The sequence below is a fragment of the Meles meles genome, chromosome 6 (assembly GCF_922984935.1).
Source record: "Meles meles chromosome 6, mMelMel3.1 paternal haplotype, whole genome shotgun sequence".
NCBI lineage: Eukaryota > Metazoa > Chordata > Mammalia > Carnivora > Mustelidae > Meles > Meles meles.
Genome location: NC_060071.1, coordinates 119875275 through 119903100, shown reverse-complemented (window position 1 = coordinate 119903100; position 27826 = coordinate 119875275). Strand labels below are relative to the sequence as shown.

At 49.5% G+C, this 27826-nt stretch overlaps 1 protein-coding gene across 1 annotated transcript in view; it reads right to left on the bottom strand.

Annotated features, from left to right (window-relative positions):
- Nucleotides 1-10529: 10529 nt before the first annotated feature.
- Nucleotides 10530-27826, bottom strand: part of SUSD6 (sushi domain containing 6) — a 97325-nt gene continuing 80028 nt past the window's right edge. Inside the window, exons 3-6 of the mRNA XM_046007507.1 lie at nt 22202-22399; nt 21062-21200; nt 16727-17154; nt 10530-14600 (exon numbers count right to left, since the gene is read on the bottom strand). Coding sequence (XP_045863463.1) covers nt 14575-14600; nt 16727-17154; nt 21062-21200; nt 22202-22399 — 791 coding nt within the window. The 3' untranslated portion in view covers nt 10530-14574. The remainder of the gene's footprint in view (nt 14601-16726; nt 17155-21061; nt 21201-22201; nt 22400-27826) is intronic.

Genomic DNA, 27826 nt, shown 5'->3' with positions numbered 1-27826 from the left:
AGTGTGACCTTATTTGGAAATACGGTCTTTGCAGATGTAATCAGGTTAGGATGAGGTAATGCTGGGTTGGGTAGGTTTTAGTCCGAATACTGGTGTCCTCATAAATGGAGGGACATTTGGACACAGGCACACAGGGGAGACTGAAGGCGGACGCAGGCATTGGGGGAGCCGGGGAAAGATGTCCCCCTCGGGAGCCTTCTGAGGATGAATGACCCCTTGATTTTGAACTTCTATCCTCCAAAACTGTGAGAATAAATTTCTGTTGCTTTAAGCCACCCTGTTCGGGCAGCCCTAGAAGCGGACTTTAAAACCTCCATACAGAGCCCAAGACTCATTGCTCAGAAACTCGGAGTCGCCTGCCCCCTCCGCTGCCCTGGGAGGCCGCAGCTGTCCCAGGCTCTTGCTGTCCATCTCCCCCCACCCGCCGCCGGCCTCAGCCTCCCCGCTCCAACCCGCAGAGCACCGCCGCCCCATCCACACTAGATGGCGCCAGCGGACTGAGCCGTCCCCGCTCGCGGCGCACCGGGGGCTGCGGAAGGGACTCTGCAAATCCGAGCCCATCAGACGTCCAACTCCTTCAAGTTCTTTCTAGAGAAAGCGGCTTTTGTTCAGGCACAGAGGAAATCGGATCCTCTCCCCTGCAAACTGTCCTGCCAACCCCAACTCGCCCTTCCCCGCTCCCGGCCTGTTGAGGGCGAGGCTGGTGGGGTCCGCGGTTGGGAGCCAAGCGCAGGCCCCCCCAGGGATGGGCCAGGCTTTCCTGCCCCAAGTACCGGCCTCGCGATGGTGATTTGGGGCAGGCCGGCCCGGGTGCCCTGGGTGTGAGGACCGCTATCTCAGCACACGGGTGGCTGTGGGAGGGAAGACAGGGTGTCATCCCCCCTCGGGCTCCCGGGACCCTGCTTTCTCCTCCCAGCTTGACATCTGCAGTGGCCAATGTCCCTCCGGCCCGTCAGCTCCTTCTGCGGTCTCCTCCTCTCAGAGAAGCCCGCATCTGAGAGCCTCTTTTGACACTTTGCTCTCTCGTTGCCCCTGCCTGTTATACGTTGCCAAGTACTGAAGAGTTTGCCTCCAATGGATGTCTGAGATTTCTCCATTTATTTCCATTTCTCCTGCCCCACTCTGGTCCAGGCCACCACACAGCTCACCTGGACAAGCCACTTGCTGCTGAGTGTGGTCTGTGAACCAGCAGCATGGGCACTGTCCGGGAACATGGAAACGCGGGGTCTCAGGTGCCCACCCCAGGCCTATGGGATCCTGCTCTACATTTTTGTAAGCTGCTGTCATGTGACCCGAGGATTCTTGAGGCTCGGTGCTGGCTCATCTCTCTGCACCTGCCCTTACCCTCCTCCATCCATCTGCAACAGAGTAAGAAGAACCTTCTAGAGATACGCCAGATTATTTCAGTTCCTTGAGAAACTCCTTCCATGGCTTCAGTGCTCTTAGGCAATGGACAAGGTCTTGATCACGGCCTAGCAGACTTGCCTAGCCCCGCGGCGTGGTCTCACACCACTCTCCTTCTGGCTCTGAGTCCTGCTTACTACTTCAGAGCTCCTGGCGCCTTGGGCCTTTTATGAAGAACCCTCCTTGCCTAGCTCACCCTTATGCATTTTTGCATGTTATGGCTTCCTAAAAAGGAGCTCTTCCTGATCTCGCTGACCAGACCAGTTCTCACAGCCAGGGGCCGTGTGGATCTGTGCCTCCTCTGTATTCCTAGGGCCCAGCACAGACCTTGGCCCACAGTAGGTGCTCAACACACACTGTTAATTACGGATGTGTCAGAGTAGGCCCATGTGTGGGTGAGTGCCTGTGTTTCCAGAAACACTGTGACACTCCCCCCCAGGATTGTAAGAACCAAGCCAACATCCAGGCCCGGTAAAGCCAGAGGCTGTGTCCCCCAAGAGACCAGAACCTCTTTCTGTACGCTGTCCCGTCAACCCCGATTTGTGTTTGCAGTCTCAGTGTTCCAGTTGCTACAGGGAGAAGTAGGAGGGGCTGGGTCACTGCTTACCGGGTTCTGCCCTCAAAGACAGGCTGTCCTTTCTCCTTCAGCTCCGTCTACAACTTCCTATGGGGGGCAGCTACTTCTATTTTCACCCCAGAAGCCATCCTCTGGCTGTGTTTCCTACCCCCAAACAAGGATAAGGAAACTTCTCTGGGTCCCGGCCCCTCAGTCCCATATTCCTTGACCTTCTGCCCTGGCCCCTGACATGCTTTTTTCAATTAGAGCTTTCCTTCATTTCTCTGGTTCCCCCTTTTCCTCTCCTCGCCATAGAGATGTACAGTCTTTTTGACCCTTTTGTCCATTTCTCTTCAGAGCTCAGACTTTTCACCTGAATGATCTCCCCAAGCCCGTGAGCAATCTTCCCATTTCTCCCAGACAGACTCAAGCCCCCTGGGCTCTAACCACCCAAAGCCTGCCCCTCCTCCTCACTCACCAGGATGCCCGCAGTGGTCTCTGGCGTGGCTCTCACTCCAACTCACTGTCCACTGAGTTCTTTTCTAATGTATTACGTTGAGAGCACAACATTTGGTCTTCAGATCCTTCCAAAGTTCTCACTTGCCTATGGAATCACGTTCACGTCCCTAGTACGACATTCGAAGTCCTGCCCCTGGGGGGGTCAGTGGGTGAAGCGTCTGCCTTGGGCTCAAGTCATGATCCCAGGGTCCGGGATCAAGCCTTCTTCAGGCTCCCTCCTCAGTCGAGAGTCTGCTTCTCCCTCTGCCTGCCTCTCCTCCTGCTTGTGCTCTCTCTCTCTCCATCAAATAAATAAATTAAAAACCTTAAAAGAAAAAGTCCTGCTCCAGCTGGGCGCTGCCGTACCTCCCTCACTGCTTCCCTCCCCAGCTCCCTCCACGCCGGACTCCTGGTCCCTTGTCTGGAGAAGTCACCATTGCTGGGGAGTCTTGGTCAGACCCCCATTTTAGACTGGATGTGCTAGTTTGCTAGGGCTGCAGTAACAAGGTACCACAGACCAGGGGGCTTAAACAACAGAATTGTATTATTATTATTTTTTTTTTCACAGATCTGGAGGCCAGAAGTCCAAATCAAGAGGCCAGCAGGGACTGTTCCAACAGAGGACGGTGTCCCAGGGCCCGTCTCCTGGGCTTGTGGACAGCCGTCTTCTCCCTGTGTCTTCACATCGCCTTCCCTCTGAACATGTCTGTGTCCCAATTCCCTATTCTTACAAGGACACCGGGCATTTTGGAATAGGACTCGCCCTAACGACCTCATTTGAACTTACTGACTTCTTTAAAAACACTACCTCCGGGGGTGCCTGGGTGGCTCAGTAAGTTAAAGCCTCTGCCTTCAGCTCGGGTCTTGATCTCAGGATCCTGAGATCGAGCCCCACGTTGGGGGGCGGGGGGGTCTCTGCTCTGCAGGGAGCCTGCTTCCTCCTCTCTGCCTGCCTGCCTCTCTGCCTACCTGTGATCTCTGTCTGTCAAATAAATACATAAAATCTTAAAAAAAAATAAAAATAAAAACACTACCTCCGGATTTCCACATATGCATTTTAGGGGAAGACAGTCCAATGCAGAACACCAAAGATCCCACAAAATCATTTTTGTTTTATCAGGGAAGGAAGATGGGAATAACAGGTAATGCGTACTGCTTGTTGTCCTTAAACATGGCACTGTGGGCACACTTTCCAGAAGGCAGATTACTGATTTGGAACAAGAGAAAAGATGAGATAAATTTGCAAATTTTCTTGTGAATATTCCTTCCGATCCCAAGTAACACACATTTAGCATTTTTAGAAACAATGTATTAAGCAAGTAATGTATTCACTTGCTACAAAATTCAAAATTACAAAAGGTGTAAAAGATAACGCTTCCTCCAGGGACTCTCCCTTCGCAAGGGGATCCTTGTGCTGCCTGGATCCGGAGGGACCCTCTGTACGTAGAAAAACATGCACTTGGACCCGTTGATTTGTATCACTTTCTTGTACACAAAGATAGCATTCATACACTTGTTCTGCACTTGGCCTTTTCCATACAACAATGTATTGTGTAGATTGGTCCAGAGCTATATTGCTCTCTTTTCCGTATCCGTTTTTGCTCGGACATATCATACGTGTTTAACTCCATATTGGTGATTATTCAGGGTTTGTTTCTTTTTTAAATTCTGGCCTTATTAGACACTTGCGGTGGCTAGCCTGTACACATAAGATATTTGATATATGAACAAGAATATCTGTAGAAAAATTCCTGAAATCAGAATTTCTAGGTCAAAGGGTGTATTGCAATATATTTAAAAGTAAATAATGTTATTTAGAAACAATCACCAGCTTCGTTTCTTGAATAATTTGGGAGTATGTTGTCCAAACCCCTCTACAGACTTCAACATGTATTTCTTACGATGACCTCCTCCTACATAACCACAATATAAGCAACAAATCAGGAAATTAACATGGTTATGTTACCGTCACACCCCATTTCAGTTTTTTTTTTTTAAATATTTTATTTATTTGACAGAGAGAAATCACAACAAGGCAGAGAGGCAGGCAGAGAGAGAAGAGGAAGCAGGCTCCCTGCGGAGCAGAGAGCCCGATGCGGGGCTCGATCCCAGGACCCCGAGATCATGACCTGAGCCGAAGGCAGAGGCTTTAACCCACTGAGCCACCCAGGCGCCCCCCCATTTCAGTTTTGCCAGTAGTTCTGATAATATCATTTGTCCAGTTTAGTGATGCCTTGAATTTCTTTCTTTTTTTTTAACTTTTTTTTAGATTTTATTTATTTATTTGACAGACAGAGACCACAAGTAGGCAGAGAGGCAAGCAGAGAAGGGGGAAGGGGAAGCAGCCTCCCGGCTGAGCAGAGAGCCAGGCTCGATCCCAGGACTCTGGGATCATGACCTGAGCTGAAGGCAGAGGCTTTAACCCACTCAGCCACCCAGGCGCCCCTGCTATGCACATCTCTTCATTTTAAGAAGGGATCTTGAATTTCTTTTTATTCACATCTCTTCTGTGTCCTTCCTTCTGGAACAATTCCTCCATCTTTCCTTGACTTTCCTGCCCCTGACATTTTAAAGATTACAGGCCAGTTCTTTCGTATCACTCAATTTGGGTTGTCTCATTTTTTTCATGTTTGGATTTTCGTTGCTGGTTTCTCTCCTTGCATCCCATCAGGCAGTGCATGATTTTGATTTGTTCGCATTTGATTAAAGTAATGTCTACCAGGCTTCTGTTTATCTACATGGACTCATGGCTCCTGTTTTATTCTATGGATTATAATCCATTTCCATCCCTATTTACCTTGATGCTCGTGTTGCTCCTGATTTAGTCAGTAGAAGAAACGTCAAGTGGGAGTCTTTGGGCATGTACTCATCATTCTTTGAACACTTTCTTGCTTTTAGGCCCATCATGTGATCTTCCTGCCTTAGCTCCGAATTCAGACATTTGTCCAAGAACCCCTGGTTCCTTTTAGTGGAAAATAGTATTTAAAAGCTAAGATCCAAATTCTAGGTGTGTTCCCAAGCCCTCCAGGGAAAGCTAGGGAATATCTGTGCGTATGTGTACGTGTGAGCATGCAGTACACCTCTATTAATTTCTGCATCTGTTTAAGTAGATCGAAAACCAGGAGTGCACACACATACCTACAATTCCAAACTGCTCCTGACGGGTTTTTTGTTCTGTGGCTCTTTCTGAGGTTGTAACTCTGCCCCCACCGAATGGCTTTAGAATAGACTTGTTGAGCAAGAGAAGGGCCAGGAACCGCACCGTAACTCCATGGTCATTGCCAAATTGCCTTGCAAAGAGAATGTACACTTTATACTCCCACTTGATATTTTTAAAACTTTTCTTCTGCCAGTATAGTATCATAGGTGGGAAATGTCATCTCTGATGTTTTAACATGTATTACTTCCATTATGAGATAGCTTGATCATCCTTTTAAAAGATTTTATTTATGTATTTGACAGAGATCACAAGTAGGCAGAGAGGAAGGCAGAGAGAGAGAGAGGGGGGTGGAAGCAGGCTCCCTGCTGAGCAGAGAGCCCAATGCGGGGTTTGATCCCAGGACCCTGAGATCATGACCTGAGCCAAAGGCAGAGGCTTTAACCCACTGAGCCATCCAGGTGCCCCAGCTTGATCATTTTTTAATGTTTCTAACGACAAATAGAGGCACTTGACAAGAAAGGAGTGTTGTAGTTGGATGCTACTGCTGTTTTTCAATCTCTGTCTTAAAGGAAACAATTCAAAAGGGTAAAACACACACACACACACACACACACACACACACACACACACACACACCCCAAAAAACCTCCCCACCAAAACCAAATATACTTCTTAATTTTGGAATCGCTACCTGGCTGTTGCTGGCTGAAACTTGTTTGCAAGCCGCTGGTCTCCCTTCCGTTTTCCACCCCAAAGAGCAAGTGAACTGGCCCATGTGCTGGAGATTTGAATCAATCCTATGATTTCTGAAGACGCCCCCTGCTGGCAGGGGCCAGGCGCTGGTGGATTTCAATGAGAAAGTCCCCTCCGTTCAGTGTTCCATTTTTTAATTTTTATTTTTTTTATTTATTTGACAGAAATCACAACTAGGCAGAGAGGCAGGCAGAGAGAGAGGAGGAAGCAGGCTCCCCGCGGAACAGAGAGCCCGATGAGGGGCTCGATCCCAGCACCCCGGGATTGTGACCTGAGCCGAAGGCAGAGGCTTTAACCCACTGAGCCACCCAGGCGCCCCTCAGTGTTCCATTTTTGTGCAGAATAGACTCTGGGACAGCAAGTCTCCAGGCACTTGTCTGTGGGTGTGCTGAAATTGCTTTCTTGTGATTAAAATAAAGTTTAGTCGAAGAAGAAGAAAGGCATTTCTTATTTTGGTAGCTCTTAAAACCACTATGTATTAGGTTGAAATTGCCCACATCTGACCTCTTTTTTATTAACCTGTTAACATGACAATTTGGGATGATTCATAATTGTATACGCTGGTACTTTTCTCCTACGGGTCTCTATGGCCCCAAAAGTCCTCTTCATACTTCCCATGCCATGGTTCCTTGTTCTCTTACTTCCCTACCTATAGAATTGCAAGAAGATCCAGTCTTCATGATGCCAAATAAATAAATGGCACCTTGCTGGGGAAATCTTCGCTCATCCCCTAAGAAATGAACTCTTCCTCCCTCTTCACTATCCAGGGACTGCGCTGGTGCTGTGTTAGACATTCTTTAAATTCTGCCTTAAATTTTAGGTAGCTGCTTAATCTCTTTCTCCCTATTCGTCTGCAAACTATTTGAGGTCAAAGACTAAGTAAGTCTTGTTCCCTTTTGTGCCCCTGAAATCCAATACCAGGCTTTGTATAAAGTGGATCTAGATCTTAAAAAAAAAAAAAAAAAGTTTGTTGAATGAATGAACAAATAAGTGCTTGGAGCCGGAGTGGGGATGGCCTTCCGTCACATAGTCAGGCTACAGCATGGGAAGTCCCTCTAAGTCTTTGGAACCCAGAGGCTCAAGGGCTTCAGGACCACCCCAGAAGTGAGAGCGGGCTTCATGCTTGGTGTTTGTGTCGAGTCATAGACCTTCCTTCACACACCCCAAATCACCCCAGATGGTCAGCCCTGGCTGGCACAGGCTTCACCAGCAAACAGGCTGCCCTTGCTGAGGGCTGCTTACTTGCTCCTCCAGGGAAGCCTTGTGTGGGGAAGCCCATCCTTGCCAAACCCTCCACAGCGCCCTGCCAAGTTGAGAGTCATCTACTACCCCAGGCTCACGACCAGTTCAAGCTGCCCCAGATGGGGCTGCTCCGGACAATCCTAGGTTATGAAATTTTCTGAGGGCACTGGGGCAATCATGGAAAATCTGAAACGTCCAACAGTCATTCACCCCGTGAGTGGCATGGGACGGGATGGTCCCCAAGCCCTGAGATGTTCCTCTACCACCCAGGAGCTGACAGGAGTGAACTATCAATGTATCAGTGTATCCATCTATCATGCATTATTGGATCTAGAGGGGAAATCAGTTTTGACTTTTCATCTCAAACGTGGGCATCTTAAACATCCAACTTGCCCAGTTTTCAATGTCTTCTGTTATAAAGAGTAGACAACCCATATTTCCTCAGAGTTCAACTTCAGGAATAATGACACAAGTGTGAATCAAAACAATACCATTTTCTTTCAACCGGCCTATTTTTTAAAAATAATTCTCCATGCTGGTGGGGCTGCGGGAATGAGAGTATGATTTGGATTAACTTTCTTGGTGGGAGATTTGAGATATAGCAAAAGCCACTAAAATATGTGTTTCTTTTGATCTAGCATTCCACTTCCAGTCATTTATTCCAAGGAAATAATTTAAAGTGCTGTCAAACCCTTGTTTATAAGAATGTAAAAAAAAATTCTTTTTGGCAATCTACAAGCCCAAATTACCAATAGAAAACCATGCAACTATTAAAAATGATATAGATTGATGTTCTATGAGATTGTAATGGATTATAAACTTAAAAAAACCCAAATACTATTTACAAATGATGTTTTAAAAGAGGAGACTATATTTAGGCATAGGAAAAAGACCAACATTACCAGTAGGAAGTGGTATTATGAAAGACTTGAGTTTTCTAAATTTAGTTTTCTAAATTTCCTGAAATGAGTACGTGTTACTTTGGTGTATTTAACAATATTTTTAAGTGGTCTGAGAAAGACTTCCCTGAGAGATGACTACTTTTGTTGTCTAGGGGTCTGGTCTCCACTTTCCAAACTAGGAGGTGGGGGTCCAGCCGCAGGGCGGGGAAATTCCTTTTCTCTCCTCCCCTCCACCCTTCGCCACTTGAGGGGAGCTCTTCAAAGCCAGCCCTTCCCCTAGCAATTGTTCCTTTGTCCTTCCCTCATCAGTCTTCAAGAGAAAGGTAACAAGCCCATGGTTGACCCCAAGTTGACAAGGCTGCCTTCCCCAGCATTCCTTACCTGATGGGACACGCTTCTGCCTGTTCTCCAGTGAAAAGGACGACTTACCTCTCACGGAAATAAGCAGTCTTTCCTTTTTATATACATTTTTCCTTGTGGGGGAGCAACTCCGACTGCTTTGTGAATTTTCTTATCACGATCAGGTTGGCACAGCTGAAATGCTTTCTCCCCTACACCTAGTAGGTGTAGTGCTGGGCACTTCCCATTCTTCGAGATTCGAGAGTCCTTTGTTCCCCCAGTGAATGGTGTGATTTCCCTGCCAGGACACTGGTTTTTCCTATGCCTGCAGCTCCCTTGTTGGAACAGACACTGAAAGGCAGAGGGAGGGTGGTGAGGGCCTTGGAGGCAGGCAGCATCTGCGGGGCTGGGAGATGGCACACAGAAGGATCACTTCCGCAGAACTGCCTGGGTTCAAGTTCAATCCCAGCCCCATCTCAGGCAGGTTAATGCACCTCTTTATGCCTCGGTTTCAGTTGGAGTGCTGAGTGATACACACACAGAGTGCCAGAGCTCTGCCTGGTACAGGGTGAGCGCCTGGACAGATCCGTCGGTATCACCATGACTTTGAGAAGCTGGTGAAATGCTCTTCCCTTCACTTCCGTGCAGCAAAGGGCAGTGATGTTTGTGCAGACCCGACCTGAGGACTGGGGCTACTAAGTGGGGAGACTTGGCACGGATGCTCCTAAAACGTTTTCCCACCTGATGCTAAGTATTACAAAAACACATCCTGCCCATTAATTACCAACCCAAAGCCACTTCAAGAGTGGCCTGATTTTTTATCCCCAAGTTCCCCATCTTCCCTCTTCTCGCTCCCTTACCACCTGTGGTAGCTGCTCAGATCCAGTCGGCCTCTCTGCCTGCATGTACTCTGCCCTCTGGTCCTAGGATCTCCCCGTCATTTTCCCTCCCTAGACCATGCCTTCCATCTCCCCGTCTCAGAGAAGGGTTGCTGGCTGCTCGCACTGCCTTCCTCCCAAGACCGACAGCTTCTTACGTGGTCTCCGGGTACAGTATGTTTTATCTCCCTGACATTCCTCTTAGGAGATGGAGAGCGTGTCCCCCCAGAAAAGGGGAGCTCACTAATCATTGTTTCTTAACACTGTCAAAGCACATCCGGTCACACAGAAGGCAGTCAAACCTCTCTATTCCTCACTCGGAGGGCCTGGGCCGCCCAGCCTCTGCCCCCCTCCTCCCCTCAGCCCTGGGCCCCACTCCTTTTCTTCTACCCCCAACCCTGCACCTGCTTTCTGCTGCCTTGGCACCCACAAGCACGTGTGATGCCCCGCCCTTTAGCCTGGCTGTGTGGCCCCTTCCATCGAAAGCATGTTTCCTGACTGTGCCTGGCCATAGCTTCCCTCATCAGGGAGGCCTGCTGTTGGGACTGCCCGCCTTCCCGCCTCAGGTCCCGCGGAGTCCCAGTGCAGCACAGTGGCTGGCACTGAGGACGTCTGAAGAGACATGGAACCTGTTGCCAGCAAGGCCTGTGCTCTCCTGTCCCTGAACAGCGCACTCCCTGTCCCGTCTCCTCTTGCTAGGGACCCCTCCCTAGAGCTGGGGCTTCACCACATAGGCTCTTTTCCAACTCAGGATTCTGCAAAGACAGTCTGGAAGGATCACATCTCTCACAACTGCCTTCATAAGAACCTTTTTTTTAATTATTATTTAGAAATGCAGTTATATACATAGAACAATTAAAATTAAATTAAACTTTGTACAAATATTAAAATACTATCTTCACACCCACTGCAATGTACAGGATACCAAAAAATATATATATAAAATAAAATAAAGCAAACCCAAACTGATTGAGTGACATCCTGCACAGTTAATGATGCACGTGTCGTCTGAAACCATTATACAGGAGTACCATTCTGCAAAGGATTCCATAGTGGTGTGATAAGAAGCCAGGGCAGGGTGTGGTGGGCTGCCTCGCAACCCGCGTCCATCTCTCCTCCTGCCTGGCAATATGAGTGCTTGGCCCCTACATGCCCTCCAGCTAGCTCTGCTGCCCGACAGAGGCCTCAACCTGGAGGTTTTCATTCAAAAATTTGATTAGGTTGTCGACTGGAGACTGAGAGGAGCTGCTTCCCAGCGAAGCTGAGCCTGCTGCCTTTCCCCGTCCCAGGAACCAGCTACTCTACCTAACTCGGTCCATACTTCTGCCAAGCAAAATCTCTTCCAGCCCCTCTGTGGGCACCGGTAATGACTGGCCTTCTGCTGAGAGCCAGGGGCCCCAGCAGCACCCCCGAGAGAAGCCCCCAGCATCACTGTCCTCAGCAAGCACATCTGGAGTTAAGCTATAAAGCCTGTGTACCACTTCCCTTCTGGGTCCTTTATTCTCTGTGAGGAGGAAAGAAAGGCAAGGATGTAGAAGTGTTTGCAGCATATCCCATTCTCTCTGTGACAATGTTTCCTGCGAGTGGGAGAGACACTGCTGTGTGGCGAGCAGGTGCTTTGAGAGCTCAGGCAGAAATAGGAGGGGAGAGGCTGAGTGCTTGTGGATCCCTATGCCAGCACTAAAGAAGCAGGAAAAGTCTACCTTTGTCTTGCCATCAGGCTTCTCCACAGAACGTGAAAGCTGGCAGGGAAGGGGAGAGGAGGAGGAGGAGGAAAGGATGAATGGGGAAGACAATATGAGCTTAAGTTCTATTTGCAAATGGAGTGTTAGTAGAATGCACATTGAAATGCCTTGCAAAGCCAAAAGAACTCGCAAAGGGGCTAGGACTCAGCCCATTTCACAGTTCACACCAGTGAAACAGGAACACAGCACACAAAATTCAGAAATGGCAAAACAGAGAGCCTATCTGCTAAACTAAGGCATTGAAAGGGACGGAAATCTTAAGTGATTTTCACCACATACTGGCCCTTGAAAGTCGCTGGCCTGTGACAGCAAGTCACCAGGATATAAAACCTGCACTGAGTCAGCTCATGTGTGCAAAAAGACACTTTTAGTCCTTTGGTGTGGGCCATTCTCCTGGACAAGCCTTCTGCTGGACTCCCCTAGATGTGAGCCCTGGAAAGCCAGGCCCTGGGCAGTTTCTCCCACCCACTCTAGGCTCTTTTGGCAGCCTCCCGACTAACAGCCTGCCGCCTGCCACCACCCTTGTCTTTCCGCCAGGCTCCACCTCGAGGCAGCCGTGGAATCCCTAATCCACAAAGCCTGGAAGCCCTAGAAACATCAGCACCTGGCTGATGGCTGAGAAACTGCTTCAGAGAAGTCCAAGATGAATGGGAGGCCTGGGCAAAGCCAATGACGTGGGGGGGGGGGGGCGTGGTGGATGGAGAGTGCTCACACTAACTTCCCATTTATCCAGACTTTCTTTCCTACCAGGCAGGCAAGTCTGGGCTTGTGATCCCCAGGATGGTGTTAATGATGGCAGAGGTGGAAGGCGGCTTTCCTTTTTTTCTCCCCCCAAGGGCTAAGCCGGTTATCCATGTGGCTGAATAAACCCAAAACAAACAGCACAATCTCTTAGGGGGGGAAACCCAGAGTAATGATATAAAAAAGGGTAAGAGCTTCCATTTTAAAAAATATTCTAGACCATTATTCTGGCTGTGAGTCCAACAGTGAGACTTTGGATCCCTCCACCATTTGTCCCTGCTTTCTTTTCTGGAGGAAGACAAGGGCACCCCTGTGGGTAAAGGAGAGCCCATGTGTGATGAGGCAACTAGGGTCCGTAGGGACCCCACCCTCCAGATGGGCCCCGTGCCAGCCCCTGCTGGGAGGCACGTCTCCGGAAATGGCCTCTTTGGAGGCCAAGGACAGGCCCTCGGTCTTCTGCAGGTCCCTCAGAGGCCTGCGTCCCAGCACCCCTGCCAACCTGCTCCAGATGGAACCACGCAGGCCAGGGCTTTACACACAGCATGTGAAGGCTCCTGGGTGGGGAAGGGGAGAGACGTGGGGGTGCCCGCAGGCCCAGCAGGCACTGCCCTTACCCTGAGCGAAGGAAGACTACAGTGGTGCCAGGAGGCTGGGAACGAGCGGGTAGTAAAGTGCGTGTGAGAGGGATGCAAGAGGCTGAGAGGAGGCTGTTCCCCTCATTTTTGTGGCCGCTCACGCCTGGAGCTACCCTGTTCTGCCAGATACTGAAAATATAGGGGTTCTTTATTGTTTTCCCCACCCCAAAGAGAGCGGCTCAGGGACAAGCAGAGGTGCAGGCGGGGTCAGTGACAAGTGTCTCAGCCCCAGTGCTTCAAAAACAGAACAGAAATAAGCACTCCTCCATGCCACATCTTCTGCAGATGGCAGCAGCCTGGCTGAGCTCTGCCACCCCGGCCCTGGTCAGCATCCACAGGCAGCCGAGCGCGAGCCCCCCGGCGGGAGCATCAGAGAGCACGGAGCCCACCCCCTTTGACGGCGGAGCCCTGGGGCCAGGCTGCCTGGCAGGCTTTCACCCACCGCAGAGCAGCAGGGCGGGGTGTCTAGAACAGTCAGCCCCTCTCCAGGTGCACGGGGAGAGCGGGGAGTCGTCCATCAGCTGTGACACGTGGAAGGGTGGCAGGGGAAACACGACTAGGAAAAGCAGCGGTGCAGCAAGCAGCAGCACGCTTCCGGGGCACAGTTACTAAGGCACGTGACTGTGGTGACGAGGACCCTCGGGACTGGGGCGGAGCTGCCTGCAGCTGCCTGGAGACTCGGTCTGTGCCTCTCAGGCTTCCTTCGTCACCACGAACCCAGAATGGGGCAACTGCCCCCAATGCCAGTGGCCACGCGGGCATTCCGCAGCACCTCAGCAACTCTCCCGTCCCAGTGATGATTCAGGCAGGCCCCTGTGGGCAGCAAGGAAGCGGAGGTTGCCAAGGATCCAACCCAGGAGGCAGCAGGCCACTTCCCCTTACACTCCAGTGAGACAGAGAAAACCAAGGCCAGGAAGGCCGACGCTGGCAGTAGGAAGTGAGGACTTGCATGTCAGGAAGACAATCATTCTCAGCCACCTTCCTTCCCTCCCTCAGCATCTTCTCCATGCTTCTTGGAAACTCAGCAGGGCCAGGATCCAGCACCTCCGAGCTGGACGGCTGGGCGCTGGGAGAGCTTTGGCATGATTTTCCACATCCTCCATCCTCAGCCAAAGAAATGTGCCACCAGTATCAACCAAGGGCAGGCCAGGGACCCACATTCTCGCCCTAATCAGAGCCACCTTTGGATCTGCTCCTGCTAAGGGCAGCGGCGCCAGGCCAGCCCCAGCCCCAGGCCCGGCACCCTGTGCAGTAGAGGGCAGCAGTGCAGCCACTGAGGCTGGCAGGACAGCAACCAGCCTGCATGACGGGGACTGGAGGGGTCGGGGGTGGGGGAAGGCACAAGTAAACACAGCGGCTCTCAGGCCCGCGTGGGCTGGTGGGGTCTGCCGCCAAAGAGCTGGCTGCAGGGGACCCGGAGGGCTCAGGGAGAGGAAGAGTTCTGTCCAGCACATTCAAATATGTCCCCGACACAGATGGGAAGGCCGGGCTAGGAAAAATGCCAGCTCCTCCAGCTGTCCAGCAGGCAGATGGCGAGAATCTTCCTTGAGTTTCCAGCAAGTTGGGCGTGGAGGCCCTCAGAGATACAGAGATACACAGATACACAGGTGGCGGCTCAGGTATCCGGGTAGGGTGGCTGGAGTACAGGGTGCTCAAACCCACAGGGAGAGGGACGAAGGGCAGAGAGGACCGTCGCAGAGAGGAGAGGCCCATGGCAGCGCTCATGCTTCTTTCAACAGTGGGATATCTGCAGGAAGAAAGATCGGGAAGCACAGTAGTTACCCCCCCGGGGCTCTGTGCGGCACACCTGACCCCACTTCAGGGTCTCCATGCAGGCCTGGTCTGAAGACATAAAAAGCTTCACTCAGGGGCATCTGAGTGGCTCTGACAGTTAAATATCTCCCAACTCTTGATTTCGGCTCAGGTCATGATCTCAGAGTCAGGAGACTGAGCCCCACGTGGGACTCTGCACTCAATGGCAAGTCTGTTGCTTTCCCTCTCTCCCTCTGCCTCTCCCCCCACTCACATTCTCTCTCTCTCCCTAAAATAAATTTAAGAATTTAAGGAAAAAAAGCCTCATTCATACCCTTCCAACAAGTCTAAACCCCTCGCCCTTTCTCCAGGCCTTCCTTGTTCATCTCTCCCTCTATACCTGCTTAATAAAATCCGAATATTCAGTCTAGTATTCAAATCCCCTCTGGTCTCACCACCTTGGACCTCCTCTCTGCCTTGACTCTGCTGGACTAGTTGCTTCTCTTTCTATCCTTAATCTCACTCTATGAGGCTGCAGACCCCTGCTCAGGTCCCTCCTCCTCCTTCAGGCCACCCACCAACTGTGTGATACTGAGTAACTCACTCCCCTCTCTGGGTCTTGGTCTCCTTTTATGTCCACTGGGTTACAACAACACCTCGGGGTCCTGATTTCCTTCGGTGCCGTCAGGTCCTGACAGCTCCGTCCACCAGCAATGAGCTGGATAAACTATGTGCCACTCACTCCGACATGGGCACTAAAACTCTTGGTTCCGTTATTTCACAAATATAGGCCTGATCTCTCCAAAAGACTGACCATCCACGCAGGCAGACAGCAGGTTTCACAAGACTTTCTATCCTCTCAGAACTCTAACTAGCACCGGTGTAGATGGGTTCTCAAAAATGCTTGTTCAATAAGTGGAACAAAGAAAGGCAGCAAGGAGAAGGGAGAAGAGCAGGCCCTGTCCAGGCTCCTGAGGAAAGATGAGGGCCGAGAAGTGCACTGGGGACAGGCATCTGTAAGTGCAGACACACGATACGTGTATAGCTGGCTCTCCACGGGGTCACTGGCTTCCATCTTTAGAGTCAGGTCTAGCGACCCCTTCCTAATTCTCTATCCCCCCAAGAGAAAAGGCATGCTGCTGATTTCAGGAAACTCCTAAAGGTGATCTGCATTCAAGAATTTCCAACTTCTTTGCTTTCAGATACTCTAAGCCTCAGACATTAACTGGGCCCAGGACTCCCAGGGCACAGTTTCCTCGCTGGCTTTCAGAGAAGCCTGGTTAGTGCAGAAGCCGCCCTGTCCAAAGGGAAACAGCTAGGTTTAGGCCTCATCCTGAACCACACTGGGGTTTCATGTAAAGATATTGTTTAAAGTGACTGAGTCAATCCTGATATTCAACCTTCAGGTTCCAAAAAAAGGTCAGGAAGCGGCAATTTCCCTCTACAGATGGTCTGCCACAGAGAAGCCCAAGTCACCTGCGAGGCAGCATGGCACTATGGGTTGTAAACACAGGCTTCAGAGCCAGATCCACCCGGCTTCAAATGCCAGCTCAGGCACGAATCAACAGGAAAGTGACGCATGTTCGGGCCTCAGTTTCCTCATCGGTAAAGCAGGAAGAGTAGTACACCTACTTGTCACAATCACTGTGAGGTTTAACTGAGCTAGGGCAGGAGAACGGTCACACAGGAGAGGCATACTCCTGTTTCAAATGAAACTGCTGAACGCCCTGGAGGAGAGACCAGCTCCAATTTTCACTGTAATATGACCCCATACCTCCTTGTCACTCCTAGCCTTTCAGGAACATAGAAATTATAACAGGAGAACAGACCCCGCTCCCGCCTCCAACCAGCTGTCCTCCCTTTGATTTAGCACAGCCTTGTAGCCACAAATAATTTTGGAAACTCCAAACTATCAAGATTCACAAACAGTCAAAAGTGTCCTATACAGAGCCCAAAGCCCCAGCAGGAGCTGAGGTTGAGACCTTATTTTATAGGCTAGCCCCCCAGGTATTAGCTTCCTTTGCCCCCAGTACCCCATTATTAGAGAGGCTCACAGTCCTTCCTCACTCCCCACAAGGCCCCCAAGCAGCTCCTAATTCATGCTCAGTGCAGACCACCTACCATCTGTGTAGTCCTCCGATGTGAGGGATAAAAGGCTTTGTATGTCGCTGTTCTCTGAATCTGGGGCTTCTTTGTATGCCACTCGGCTGTTCCCTGAGCCGGCCACCCAGGAAGAGGTGGTCGCCTGATGCACCATCACAGTCTCAGAGCCCTGAGAACCCCAGGCTTCACACAGTCCAGACTGGCCGGGGGCCTCCTCCTCTCCGCCGGCAGAGGAACAGGCCCCCTGGTCCTGCAACTGCGGCTCCCTTGGCCCGTTCCTCCCACCGGGCCCAGACCCTTCTGACAGCACGATCTGCACCCTGGGGTCAGCAGGTGGCACGCAGTGGCCGGAACTGCCGTACACAGCTTCCTCATAGGACGGGAGCGCAACCTGGACTCCATCCACCATGATGGACACCTGGTCGCCAGATACTCCCTGGTCGCGCCTGCAGCCAAAGGAAAAGACAGACAAAGAATTAAAACACACGACCAGATGCCACGGCACCAACAGCACCAACCATTTCTGAGCACGTACAGTGTGCCAGGCACAGCACTAAGTGCTTTATCCCACGAACCCTCACCTGAGCCCTGTCGGGGACAGATTCACTAAGAGTGCAGATGAGGGTCAGAGAAGTCAAGTAACCTGCCCAGTCACACAGCAGGTAAGGGAGGAAGCTGGGATGTGAATCCAGTTCCGTCTGCTTCCAGAGACTCTGTTCTTACCCTCTGGGCACAGGGACCCAGCCTCTCGACCTGTGCAGAAACTAGGACTCTAGAGACCTAAGAATAACGGCACCATTCAGCACAGTTGTAGAAGAGCACAATGCCCGCATCTAGCTGCGGGTATACTGTCTGAAGACTTGAAGTGGATCCACTCTATGGCATGGGAATTAAAGCTCCGTAAAGCGGTTTTTTTTTAAGCCTTTTTTTAAAAAAATATTTTATTTATTTGACAGAGAGAAATCACAACTAGGCAGAGAGGCAGGCAGAGAGAGAGGAGGAAGCAGGCTCCCTGCGGAGCAGAGAGCCCGATGTGGGGCTCGATCCCAGGACCCCGGGATCATGACCCGAGCCGAAGGCAGAGGCCTTAACCCACTGAGCAGCCCAGGCGCCCCCGTAAAGCGGTTTTTTAAAAAAGGAGGGAGAAGCAGCACTGTGAGACACTGGAGTTGAAATCTTAGGAATTTTATTCTTTTGCCTCAGTTACCTTGTCCTTTTTTTAAAAACTTAATTGAATGTAAATTATAACACAAACAATACACAAAAATAGAAAAAGTATACAACTTCTTGTTTTATCCCAGAGGTAACTGGATATAACCCCTACTAAGGTCAAGACAGAATGCTGCCAGCATCCCCAGACACCCTTGTTCCCACCGTCCCTCTGATCTCCTACCTCCTCACACTGAAATTAATCACTATCCTAACTTTCATGAAAATCATTCTTTTGCTTTCTATCTCAATAGTTTTACTGCCTAAACATGAACCCTTCAAAACCACAACTAAGTTCTGCATATTTTCGATCTTGATGTAGTGGGACATACGATGAATGTGTGTGTACATGTGTACTGGTACACGTGTACGTGCGTCTGGCTTCTTTTATTCAGCTTGATGTGTATGAGATTTATTCATACAAGCACCTTTCTTGGCATCACTTTTTGACACACATACATTCCACCCCATCCCCCCGCCCCCTGATATTTTGAAAGTATGTTATTTTTTTGCTACATAAAACATTATTTGGCACAGTACTCCCAAGAACGTCTTCTCCTATGTAACTGCACCATCATTACAGCCCTGAAATTGAACAATGGTCTAAGACTGTAATACACATTTTTCTAACTACCCCAAAAGAGATGTTTCAGCTGCTGTCTTGTCTGTTTTTTTGAGGATCCAATTATGGATCATGCATTGCAGTTAGTTCTATTTCATCTCCTTTCTTCTACAATAGTCCACTCTAGAGTTTCTTTCATGACACTGACACTTTTTGTAGGGTCCAGGCTGGTTTCTCCTAGAATGTTCCACAATCAGGACTGAACTGTTTCCTTGGGATGAAGATCCCAAGTCAGTGTTTGCCTGGAACACTGTGTCATCTGTGATGCGTGTCCTTCTCAGTGCATTATGTCAGAGACACAAAAGGTAAAGGGCTGGACTGTTGTTATTAGCTCTGGATTTCCTCATCTGTACCTGCAAACAAAATCTGTGGTGCCCAATTCAAATGGTGCAGACACTGTGAGGATGACAGAAGTGGTAGTCAGAAATGCGTGGAGGTTTCTGGAAGGAAGGGAAACTAATGGCAAGGAGGCAGAGAAAGCAGTGTGCATTCTGCTATGTGTTTAACTTCTGTTACTTAAAATGGTTTTTGTTTGTTTGCTTAAAACCTAGTATATGCACACAGCACAAAATTTAAACAGAGTCCCTATTAAAAACCAAATCATTCTTCTACACAAGTCAGGAAAAATCAGCCCATTACTTTTAACACACTTACCAGATAACTACAAGAGGAAAATACTCCCTAATTTGAACGACTTGACAAGCAGATCAGCTTGACTTTACATGGAAATACCCGATTCTTTCAAGTAAACAGTCCCCTCCAGATCCTCTTTATTTTACTAATTGTTTAACAACCTTAAAAAAAAAAAAAAAAAAAAAAGCTGCAGGGTGCCTGGGGGCTCAATCGGTTAAGGCTAAATGGCATTCAGCTCCTGTTCCCAGGGTCCTGGGACTGAGCTCTAAATCAGGCTCCCAGCTCTGCGGACAGCCTGTTTCTTCCCCTGCCCTTCCTCCTACCTGTTCTCTCAATCCCTGTCTCTCTCAAACAAGCAAATAAAATCTTGAAAAAAAAAAAAAAAAAAGCTGCAACCTGCTCCCCAAAACAAAACATAAAAAGGAGACAGAAAAATCACACCTAGAACATCAAGGACTTAGCCTGGGCCTGGTCTGTAAATTCCAGACCAGGAAGCATTTTACTTAAAACAGTTTTGTTTGCTCCTCTGGGCCTGTGGATGGCGAAAGTGACCGATGAACGGCTGTGAGCGCACACAAACAATTCTCAGGGGAAAGAGGGGCTGCTGGGCCAAGTCAGGCAACCCTAGAGGCCAGGCCAGCCCTGGAGAGGAGTCCCTCCTAAGGGATACACACAGGGACAGCCCCTGATCATCTGCCACCCACCCCGCCATCTCCTCTACCTAGTATAGGATGACTTGTGGCTAACGCGCTCACAGAAGAAGAAAAGTAACAAAGGCAGGCAAAACTCCCCCATTTCTAGTGTGGTATAGTGCAGTGGCTGCCAATCCTAGCTGCATGTTAGGACCACTGGAGAAGTTTAAAAAAAAAACAACAAACCGCTAATGCCAGGCTCCCACTCCAAACCAAATTAATCAGAATGTCTGGGAGCAGGAGCCCAGGTGTTGGTATTTGTGTTTAACTCCCAGCAGATGCCTCTACGTGCAGCCAGGATTAGGAACTAGAGGGACAGGGCAGTGGCTGGCAAACATGAGTTTGCGAACTCGCAAAGATGAGCCACCACCGCAGCGCACAGCTTCCCTCTGTCTTTCGCGGGGGCCTTCCCCATGCTCCCACCTAATGCAGCTGCGGCCGTGGCAGCCGCCACAGCCATCAGCCTGCCCTTAACCGTGGCAGCCACGTCCAGCCTGCCACAGACAAGCGGTGCAACAAACAGTAAACCTTACCGACCCTGGGGGACAGAAGTGGGAGCTTTTTAAGTTTTCATTGGACTTTTTGCAATAGTAACTGAATGTCCTTCATTTCAGAGTCAGCTTAAACCTCTACACCCTGATAGTAGCCATACAGATGTCTACAGATCCACAAAGGAACAATAAAGCTATTTGAGACACACACACACACACACACACAAAATCAGAATCACCTGCAGCGCTTAAGAAACTCAGTCACTAGGTCTCACCCCGAGTTTCTCATTCAGTTGGTCTGGGATGGGGCCTGAAAATCTCCATGCTTAGTAAGTCCCCATGTGATGCCAATGCCACTAGGACCACACTTTGAGAACCTCCAATGTAGGGCAAATGATGTGGCTCAGGGATTGGACGTATTTAGGTTTAACTCTCCAGGCGGTCATCATCTAGAGAGATGACCTTGACTTAAACTCTCTAAGCCTCAGCTTCCTGATCTGCAATGCTCCTGTGAGGATAAATCTAATGCGGGCAAAGTGATAAGCACAGAGCCAGGCACATCCAGGAATCAAACACACAGGAGGGCATCCCCTTTCCCAGGGTACATACGGCGGAAGAGGCTGCTGGGCTCGCGAACACCCCTGTGCAGTCAAGAGACCAGACCCCATGACGCGCCTTCCCCCCACCCCACCCCACAAGGGCTCACCTGCTGTGATGGAACGACTTCAGCTTCGGCTGCAGCAGCACAAACAGCACCACGAGGAGGAGAATGAGCGCCACAGAGCTGGCAGTGGAAGCCACTATGGACAGTGTGGGGACCCCCAGGGATGTGTGGGCATCTTTGTCTACAGAAATAAACCATTGTCAGGAATATGTTATACCCAGACCCGGAACACAGAATTCCCACAGCTGACCTCGTCCAAGGTCCCTTGCCTGGTACCACAGCTCGGGCCACTTTAGAAGTTGACATGCGGAACAGTGTTTACATACAAGGGAAGGGGCCAATTCCCCATCCTGTTTCTATATCTAAAATTCACTTCAGACCTGTGTGGGCCATCTCACGCCCAACTTCCCCAACCCCCCGAGATCTGGCCTTTATGAACCCCTTCTGAGGCTGCCCTCAGGACCCTCAGGACCCTCAGGCTGGTGGACATCCACCACTTCCATGTCCCCCGCCTTCCACGGTCTGAGGTCCTGCCCATGTTTCCCCCACGTGGCAGGAAAACTGGTAAGAACTGGGCTGTACAACCCCCTGTTCTAAGATCCTGTGACTTCATCTGTAAATCTCAGGCTGGTCCCCAGCCTTCTCTGGGGTGTCATGGTCTTGGGGCCCGAGTGTGAAGCACAAAGATGGCTGTCTGACACACGTTTTCCTGCAGGCAGCTGGAGTTTCCTGTCATGCACGACAGGCGGAGGCAGGAGGGGGAGAGGTCTTCTGTCCAGCTGGACTGTAGCTCTATAACAAAACAGTCCATTTCCATTCAAAGTAAAATAATATAAAAGAGACACTCCAGAAGGTGTTAGCAGAACACAGTCAAAGGTCACCAGCACTTGGCTGGGCAAACAGGAGATGCTGAGCATCAAAGGGACTTTACATAGCAGAACAGATGCCTCAGGAAAGCTACAGAGCCCCTCAGTGGCTCAGCTGAAATGCAGCAGGACACACACCAGCAACCCCAGATGTCTTGCACAAAGACATGAAATCCCAAAGGAAGGGAGGCCGCAGGGCATCAAAGGAGGTGTACTGCCCCATGGCACAGGTGCTCTGGAGGAAGTGGGCACCACTGCCTGTCAGTTTACAGGAAGCAGAACCCCAGCAGCCCCTCTTCCCATCTGCCAGACTGACCCTCGTTGAGACGGCAGCTGATCTCCATGGCTGGCTTCCACTCTCCATTCTTACAGGTCAGGTACTTGTAGTCACCTTTCAACATGTAGCCTTCGGCACACAGGTACTCAATGACGCTGCCCGCATTCAGGGGGTCTCTGCAAGGCCGGGGGTGGCAGATGTAGCCACCATTCTCTGGCTCTGGGGGCAGGGAACACACTGCAAAGACAGAGAGAGTGCACGGTGCTATAGTGCTATAGTGCTGGGGTTTTCCAGTGGGAATCCCGTCCATGACGGAGAGCTGGATAGTTCCACAGGCCTCAACCAGAAACACAGGAAGAAGCAAGAGCCATTCCCTTGGAAAGGCTGTTGGCTAAAGTCTAGAAATTCAGGTTGCCAATGACACAGGGAAGCATGCTGGCCACAGGGAAAGTCTGGGTGCTTGCAACTTTGCCCCTTTCCCTTGGCACGTGCCCGGAGAGGACTGCATCCATAAGGGAGTGACAGACTCTGACAAAGTTGTGAACTCACAGAGATCTAGCACATGATATGGTTTTGATAAAACCTACTGGGACACACAAAGAATCAGAGGGAAAGGTGGTAAAATACAGTCAGCCTGAGCAGGAGACACATTACCCCTGTTTCCAGCATCAGTTCGAGCAAGGAGTCCATTCTGTGATGAAAATGTGCCTTCATGGCCTGAGAGGGAATATCTGATGGATTCCTAGGCCCCTCTCAAGCCCCCACCTTCTGACTGGAGTAGTCACTGCCAGCACTTGTCTCTGTCCCATAGTAAAAGCCACATGTTTTGTTCAGGTAGGACTACTTAGCTTTAGAAATACCTTCCCCTCCCATCCTATTTATGCTGACAGCTCAAGGAGATGGGGATCATCACGCCCCTTTGTCGATGAGCACACCGGTCCACAGAAGCTAAATGACTTGTAGCCAAGCATAAGGCAGCGTAAAGGGCAGACCTACCCGGTCGACTCTTCTTTCTAAGATCTGAGCTCTTTTTGCCCTCAGACACTGCTTCTACCCCGTGAGCTGAGTGGGCCTTTAAGAAGTGTGCATGTCAAGGTTACCTCCCTTTCAAACAGGTCAGTCAGGGGGATGGCAAATGGAGCCCAAGTGTGGTAAGAACCCTGGCATCGATAAGTTGTAGTAATAAATCAGAGCAGCTTGAGGAGAAGGGGACTCTGATGCCATGGCCTGCCCTTCCAATCCTGCACAGATGCTGCAGAATGGGTTGGGGGCGGGGGGGGTGTCCCTAGCTGTAATAGGAGGGACAGAGCAGGGCACAAAAGGAAGTGCTGTTTGGAAGGCTGAGCTGGGGGAGAAGATGTGCTGGCAGGATGGCTGGGTACCATGAACTTCAACTTTCCAAAAGCCATACTAATAGAAGAAAGATAAAGGGGGGGTGCCTGGGTGGCTCAGTGGGTTAAGCCTCTGCCTTCAGGTCATGATCTCAGGGTCTTGGGATCGAGCCCCGCATCGGGCTCTCTGCTCAGCAGGGAGCCTGCTTCCCCCTCTCTGCCTGCCTCTCTGCCTACTTGTGATCTCCCTCTGTCAAATAAATAAATAAAAATATTTTTTAAATGCTAAAAAAAAAAAAAAAGGAAAAAGAAAGAAAGGTTTCCAAAGGACATCTGATTTTGCTGACAGATACCCTGCCCCTATCCTGACTATCACAAGAACATCTGTATGAAAATAAGAACTGCTGGTTTTTCTGGTTTTTTTTTCCCCCCACTTCCTCTAACAGACCTGGAGTCTGACTGTGCCCCATCCTGTTCACTGGCCTGCCCACTGCTCCCTCGCACACGGATGCCCTCACAGTCTCTCACCAAATACCACTTCCCTTCAACCTACACACTGTTAGTAAGCAAACTGAATGCCAGTCAGGCGTGGGGGTGGGGGGGGGTGGTCCCGTCAAAGAGCTGATAGCTCCCTGCCTACAAGTGGTTTATTGCTGAGGTGGGGAGAAAAGACTCATTTGCAAAGATTCACTAGAAGACAATGCCAGGGTAGGTGGCCCAGGGATCCACACTAGAGGTGTGGGCAGCTTTTCTGAAACTAAGGGATGAGACACGCCTTCTCCAAATTCTTCCCACGCTACCCACCTCACCCAAAGTCTTGAACAGGAGGAGGGCAGACCCACCACACTCCTTCTGATGCCTCCTCCAACTCTAGCCAACTGGTTCAAAGAAGCTGGCCAACTGGATTTCCAAAGAAATCTCTACAAATGGCTTTACTCTTTACACTTTCCTTCTTTTGTTCAGGGCAACAAGACTGCCACAGAGCCCCTGGCTCTCCTAGCACTGTGTCTAATTGGGGCACTTCCGAGGCATAATTAAAGCTGAGCACTGCAGGGCAGCTCTGGGAAGCAGGCAGGACCCACTCACAGGTCCAGTGTGCTGGGAAAGGTGGTCTCAGAGGAAGAACGGCTCATTCTGAAGCCACTCCAGCTTTGCTGGTATTCCTGCCCATAAAGCCCACATCTGCACGAATCTTTGCGAGGAACCCTGGAGACCACCGAGCATTCATTTGGTCAGTGAAAAAGAATGAGGTCTACAAAGAAGTGACTTGCAATTTCATTTCATTTCAATTCAACTAGTATTTATTGATTATTATGTAGGGGTCATTGTGCTACACTCTGAAAAAGGTTAAAAAAGATAAGCACTTCAGGTACCTGGAGCCAAATAAGGATATGACAAATAAGTACACACATATATTTTAAAAGTTGTTTTCTTATGGCTTCTGGGTTTTGTGTCTAAAGGACATTTTCCCTTCTCTGAGGTTATATGCATACCCCTCAGTGTTTTTTACAGTGGGTCTTTGTTATGTAAATAGTAATTTTACGAGAAAAAAAAAATCGTAGGAAATACATACACATGATATGTAAACCCTCTCCTGAGTCACTCAATTCCTCTCTTCAAAGGCACTGCACCCATTTCTTTCATATCCTTCCAAAGATACTCCACACACAGGCATTCTAATACACCTCAAAGAACATGATTAGTACCACAAGACAGGGAACACAATACAGGAGAGAACACATCTTGTGCAGGAGAGAGCAGGCAAGGTTCAGGGAGGGGGCAGCATTTCGAGTGGGGCTTTATCTCATCAGAAGAAGGTTTCAGCAAATGCAGAGAGGTAGGAAAGTATAGGTAAAGCCCAGATAATTATGAAGCAGCCCTAGTTAGCTAGGCTGCATAATACAACAAAATTCAGAAAAAAGTGACAAGCAATGAAACCATCTTGCAGAGGGCCTTGACTGCAAGAGGTATTTGTACTATGTTCAAAGGACAAAGGGAGCTTTTGAGGGGTCTTGAGAAGGCAGAATTACAAGAGAAGCTGAATCTGATGAAAGATGGACAGAGCTTGAGGGAGCCTTAGAGTAGGTCAACAGTAGAGCAATGCTAGCACGGTAAGTGCGCACACTTATTTTATGTTACCTATGACAGTCAGACAAAGGGGACAAGCTAAATGCATTGGGCTCAGCATTGCAAAGAGGCTCTCCCGGGTCCAAGGAAGTAAGGAGGCTGTAGAAGTAAAAACAAAAAGGGGTGGGGAGGTGGAGGCAAGGTCAATTTAAGACACCAGGAACACAAGAAAAAAATATTGCCCTGCTGCCCAGTCAAAATCAGAGCAGGAGAGTCATGGCAAAGAGCAGACGTTCCAGAGGACCCTCTCAGTGATGCCTGGGTTAACAAGAAAGGGAAGAACATCAGGAAGAGCAAATAATCATCCAGAGTCTTCTGGAAGCCACCCTTCTGGGCAGGAGGCTGACTTACTCTGTGCATCAGGCTCTCTCTCTAACAACCCTTGGTCCACAGAGGGAGTTTCAAGCTCTTTTCTCAACCACAAGAAGACAATGAACTCATCTGATTTGGCAAAGCTGCATAATTTTTAAAAGAGAGCGAGAAAGCCAGAAGATAGAAATTTTACAGGAAAAAAATCAATTAATTCTCCTTCGCTTCCTTCTCTGCTTTCCATTATCTCCTATAGCCACTTAGGCCTCCAGTGGCACAGGAAGCAGAGAGGTAATTCTTCAGGGGCTGCAGAGTGCCTGGCGCACAGCAGTCATTCAGGGAAAGGCCATCTAACCAGTTGGGGAGGGGACAGATGCAGTAGGCGCAGAGGAAGTTAGCTGATCTTCTACTCCAAGTCACTGCAGCCTCACACACTTGGTAGAAAACAAGAACCCTCCATCAGGCCTTCTAAACGGGTTTGGTTTTTGTTGTTGTGGGGACCAGCCTCTTAGGAGGAGGAGGAAGAGGCAATAAACAAAGCAAACTCTGTAAGATTCTATAACAAGCAAATCAAAGGGAGCTCCAGGAAGGGGCCCAGGATCAAACTGTTCAGTTTAACAAACTGAAGAAGCACTTGAGCCCCTGCAAAGGACGGTGTAGGGAGGAAGGAGTACTACCGCCAGCCTGAGGAGGGGAAAGAGACGTGCATTTTAAGAAGACTCAACAAAAGAGGTTTCTGGTTGATGTCAGTTCTAAAGAAAACACCCTACCCCCAAACACTAGGACTGAGGGCTTAAGAAACTGTCAGTGTTCACTTCCATGTTTGAAATAATGCTTTAGACTAAATCAGAGGAGTTAACATTGAGAATACAACTGAGCACAGAGAAGTAGCTGCTTAATCAAGGTATCCAAAGAAAGGATGGCCAGAGAAAAGCTTTCCTGGGAATTCAGGGGACAAGAAAAAGGCTCCCCCAAACCCAGCACACAAACCCAGCAGCTGCAATCATCAGGGACACCACTGGAAGCAGTACTGTAAATGTCCCTATTTGGTTGTGATTCCATCAAAGGACTGGAGCTTGCCTCTCCCCACAAGCCACCCTAGGAGGGCCATAAATGTCCATGTGACAGGACCATGGGACAGCCTTTTGTGACCCACAGAAGGTTTATAATTTAGAGAAGACAGACTCACATGTATCCAACTCTAATGTAAATCAAAGAAGGAAGTGTTAAAAGGTTAGCGTTTCTACTATCTGACACCTCTTACTCATCTGAGCACTGGGGGCAACTGGAGGAAGGTAAGACCCCAGGGCAAAGAGAAACAGGATCAAAAAAATAAGGAGGGGAGGAAGGACCAGATGGGCACCACATATCTAGCACAGCATTGTCCAACAGAAATATAATGTAGTCACACAGCTAATTAAAACCTTCTGCTGGCCACATTGAAAAAGAAATAGGAAACACATGAAATGAATTTTAATAATCTATTTTATTTAACCTACTATATGTAAAATACATTAGTGATTACATCTCAACATGTGATCGATACACAAATATATTAATGAGATATTTAATTTTTTTTTTCATTATTAAGTCCACACTTACAGCCCATCTCAAGTCAGATGAGCCACACTTCAAGCTCTCAGTAGCTACCATGGGGCTTGGAGCCTGTACGGGACAGATTGTGGAGGAGAGTCCGTGTTTGAGAGTCAGAGGAAGTGGTCTGGGGATGGGAAAGCTGTGGGGAGGGTCCAGAGCCAGCCCCAGGGTAGGAGATAAGAGGTGATGCAGCAGGTACGAAGGGAGCCCTGGGCACTGCGGAGCCAGAGAAAAATCAAGGCAAAGACAGACAAAAAGGTGTTCGGCTGTGCAGTCTGGTGTTTTGGGTTTTTTTTTTTTT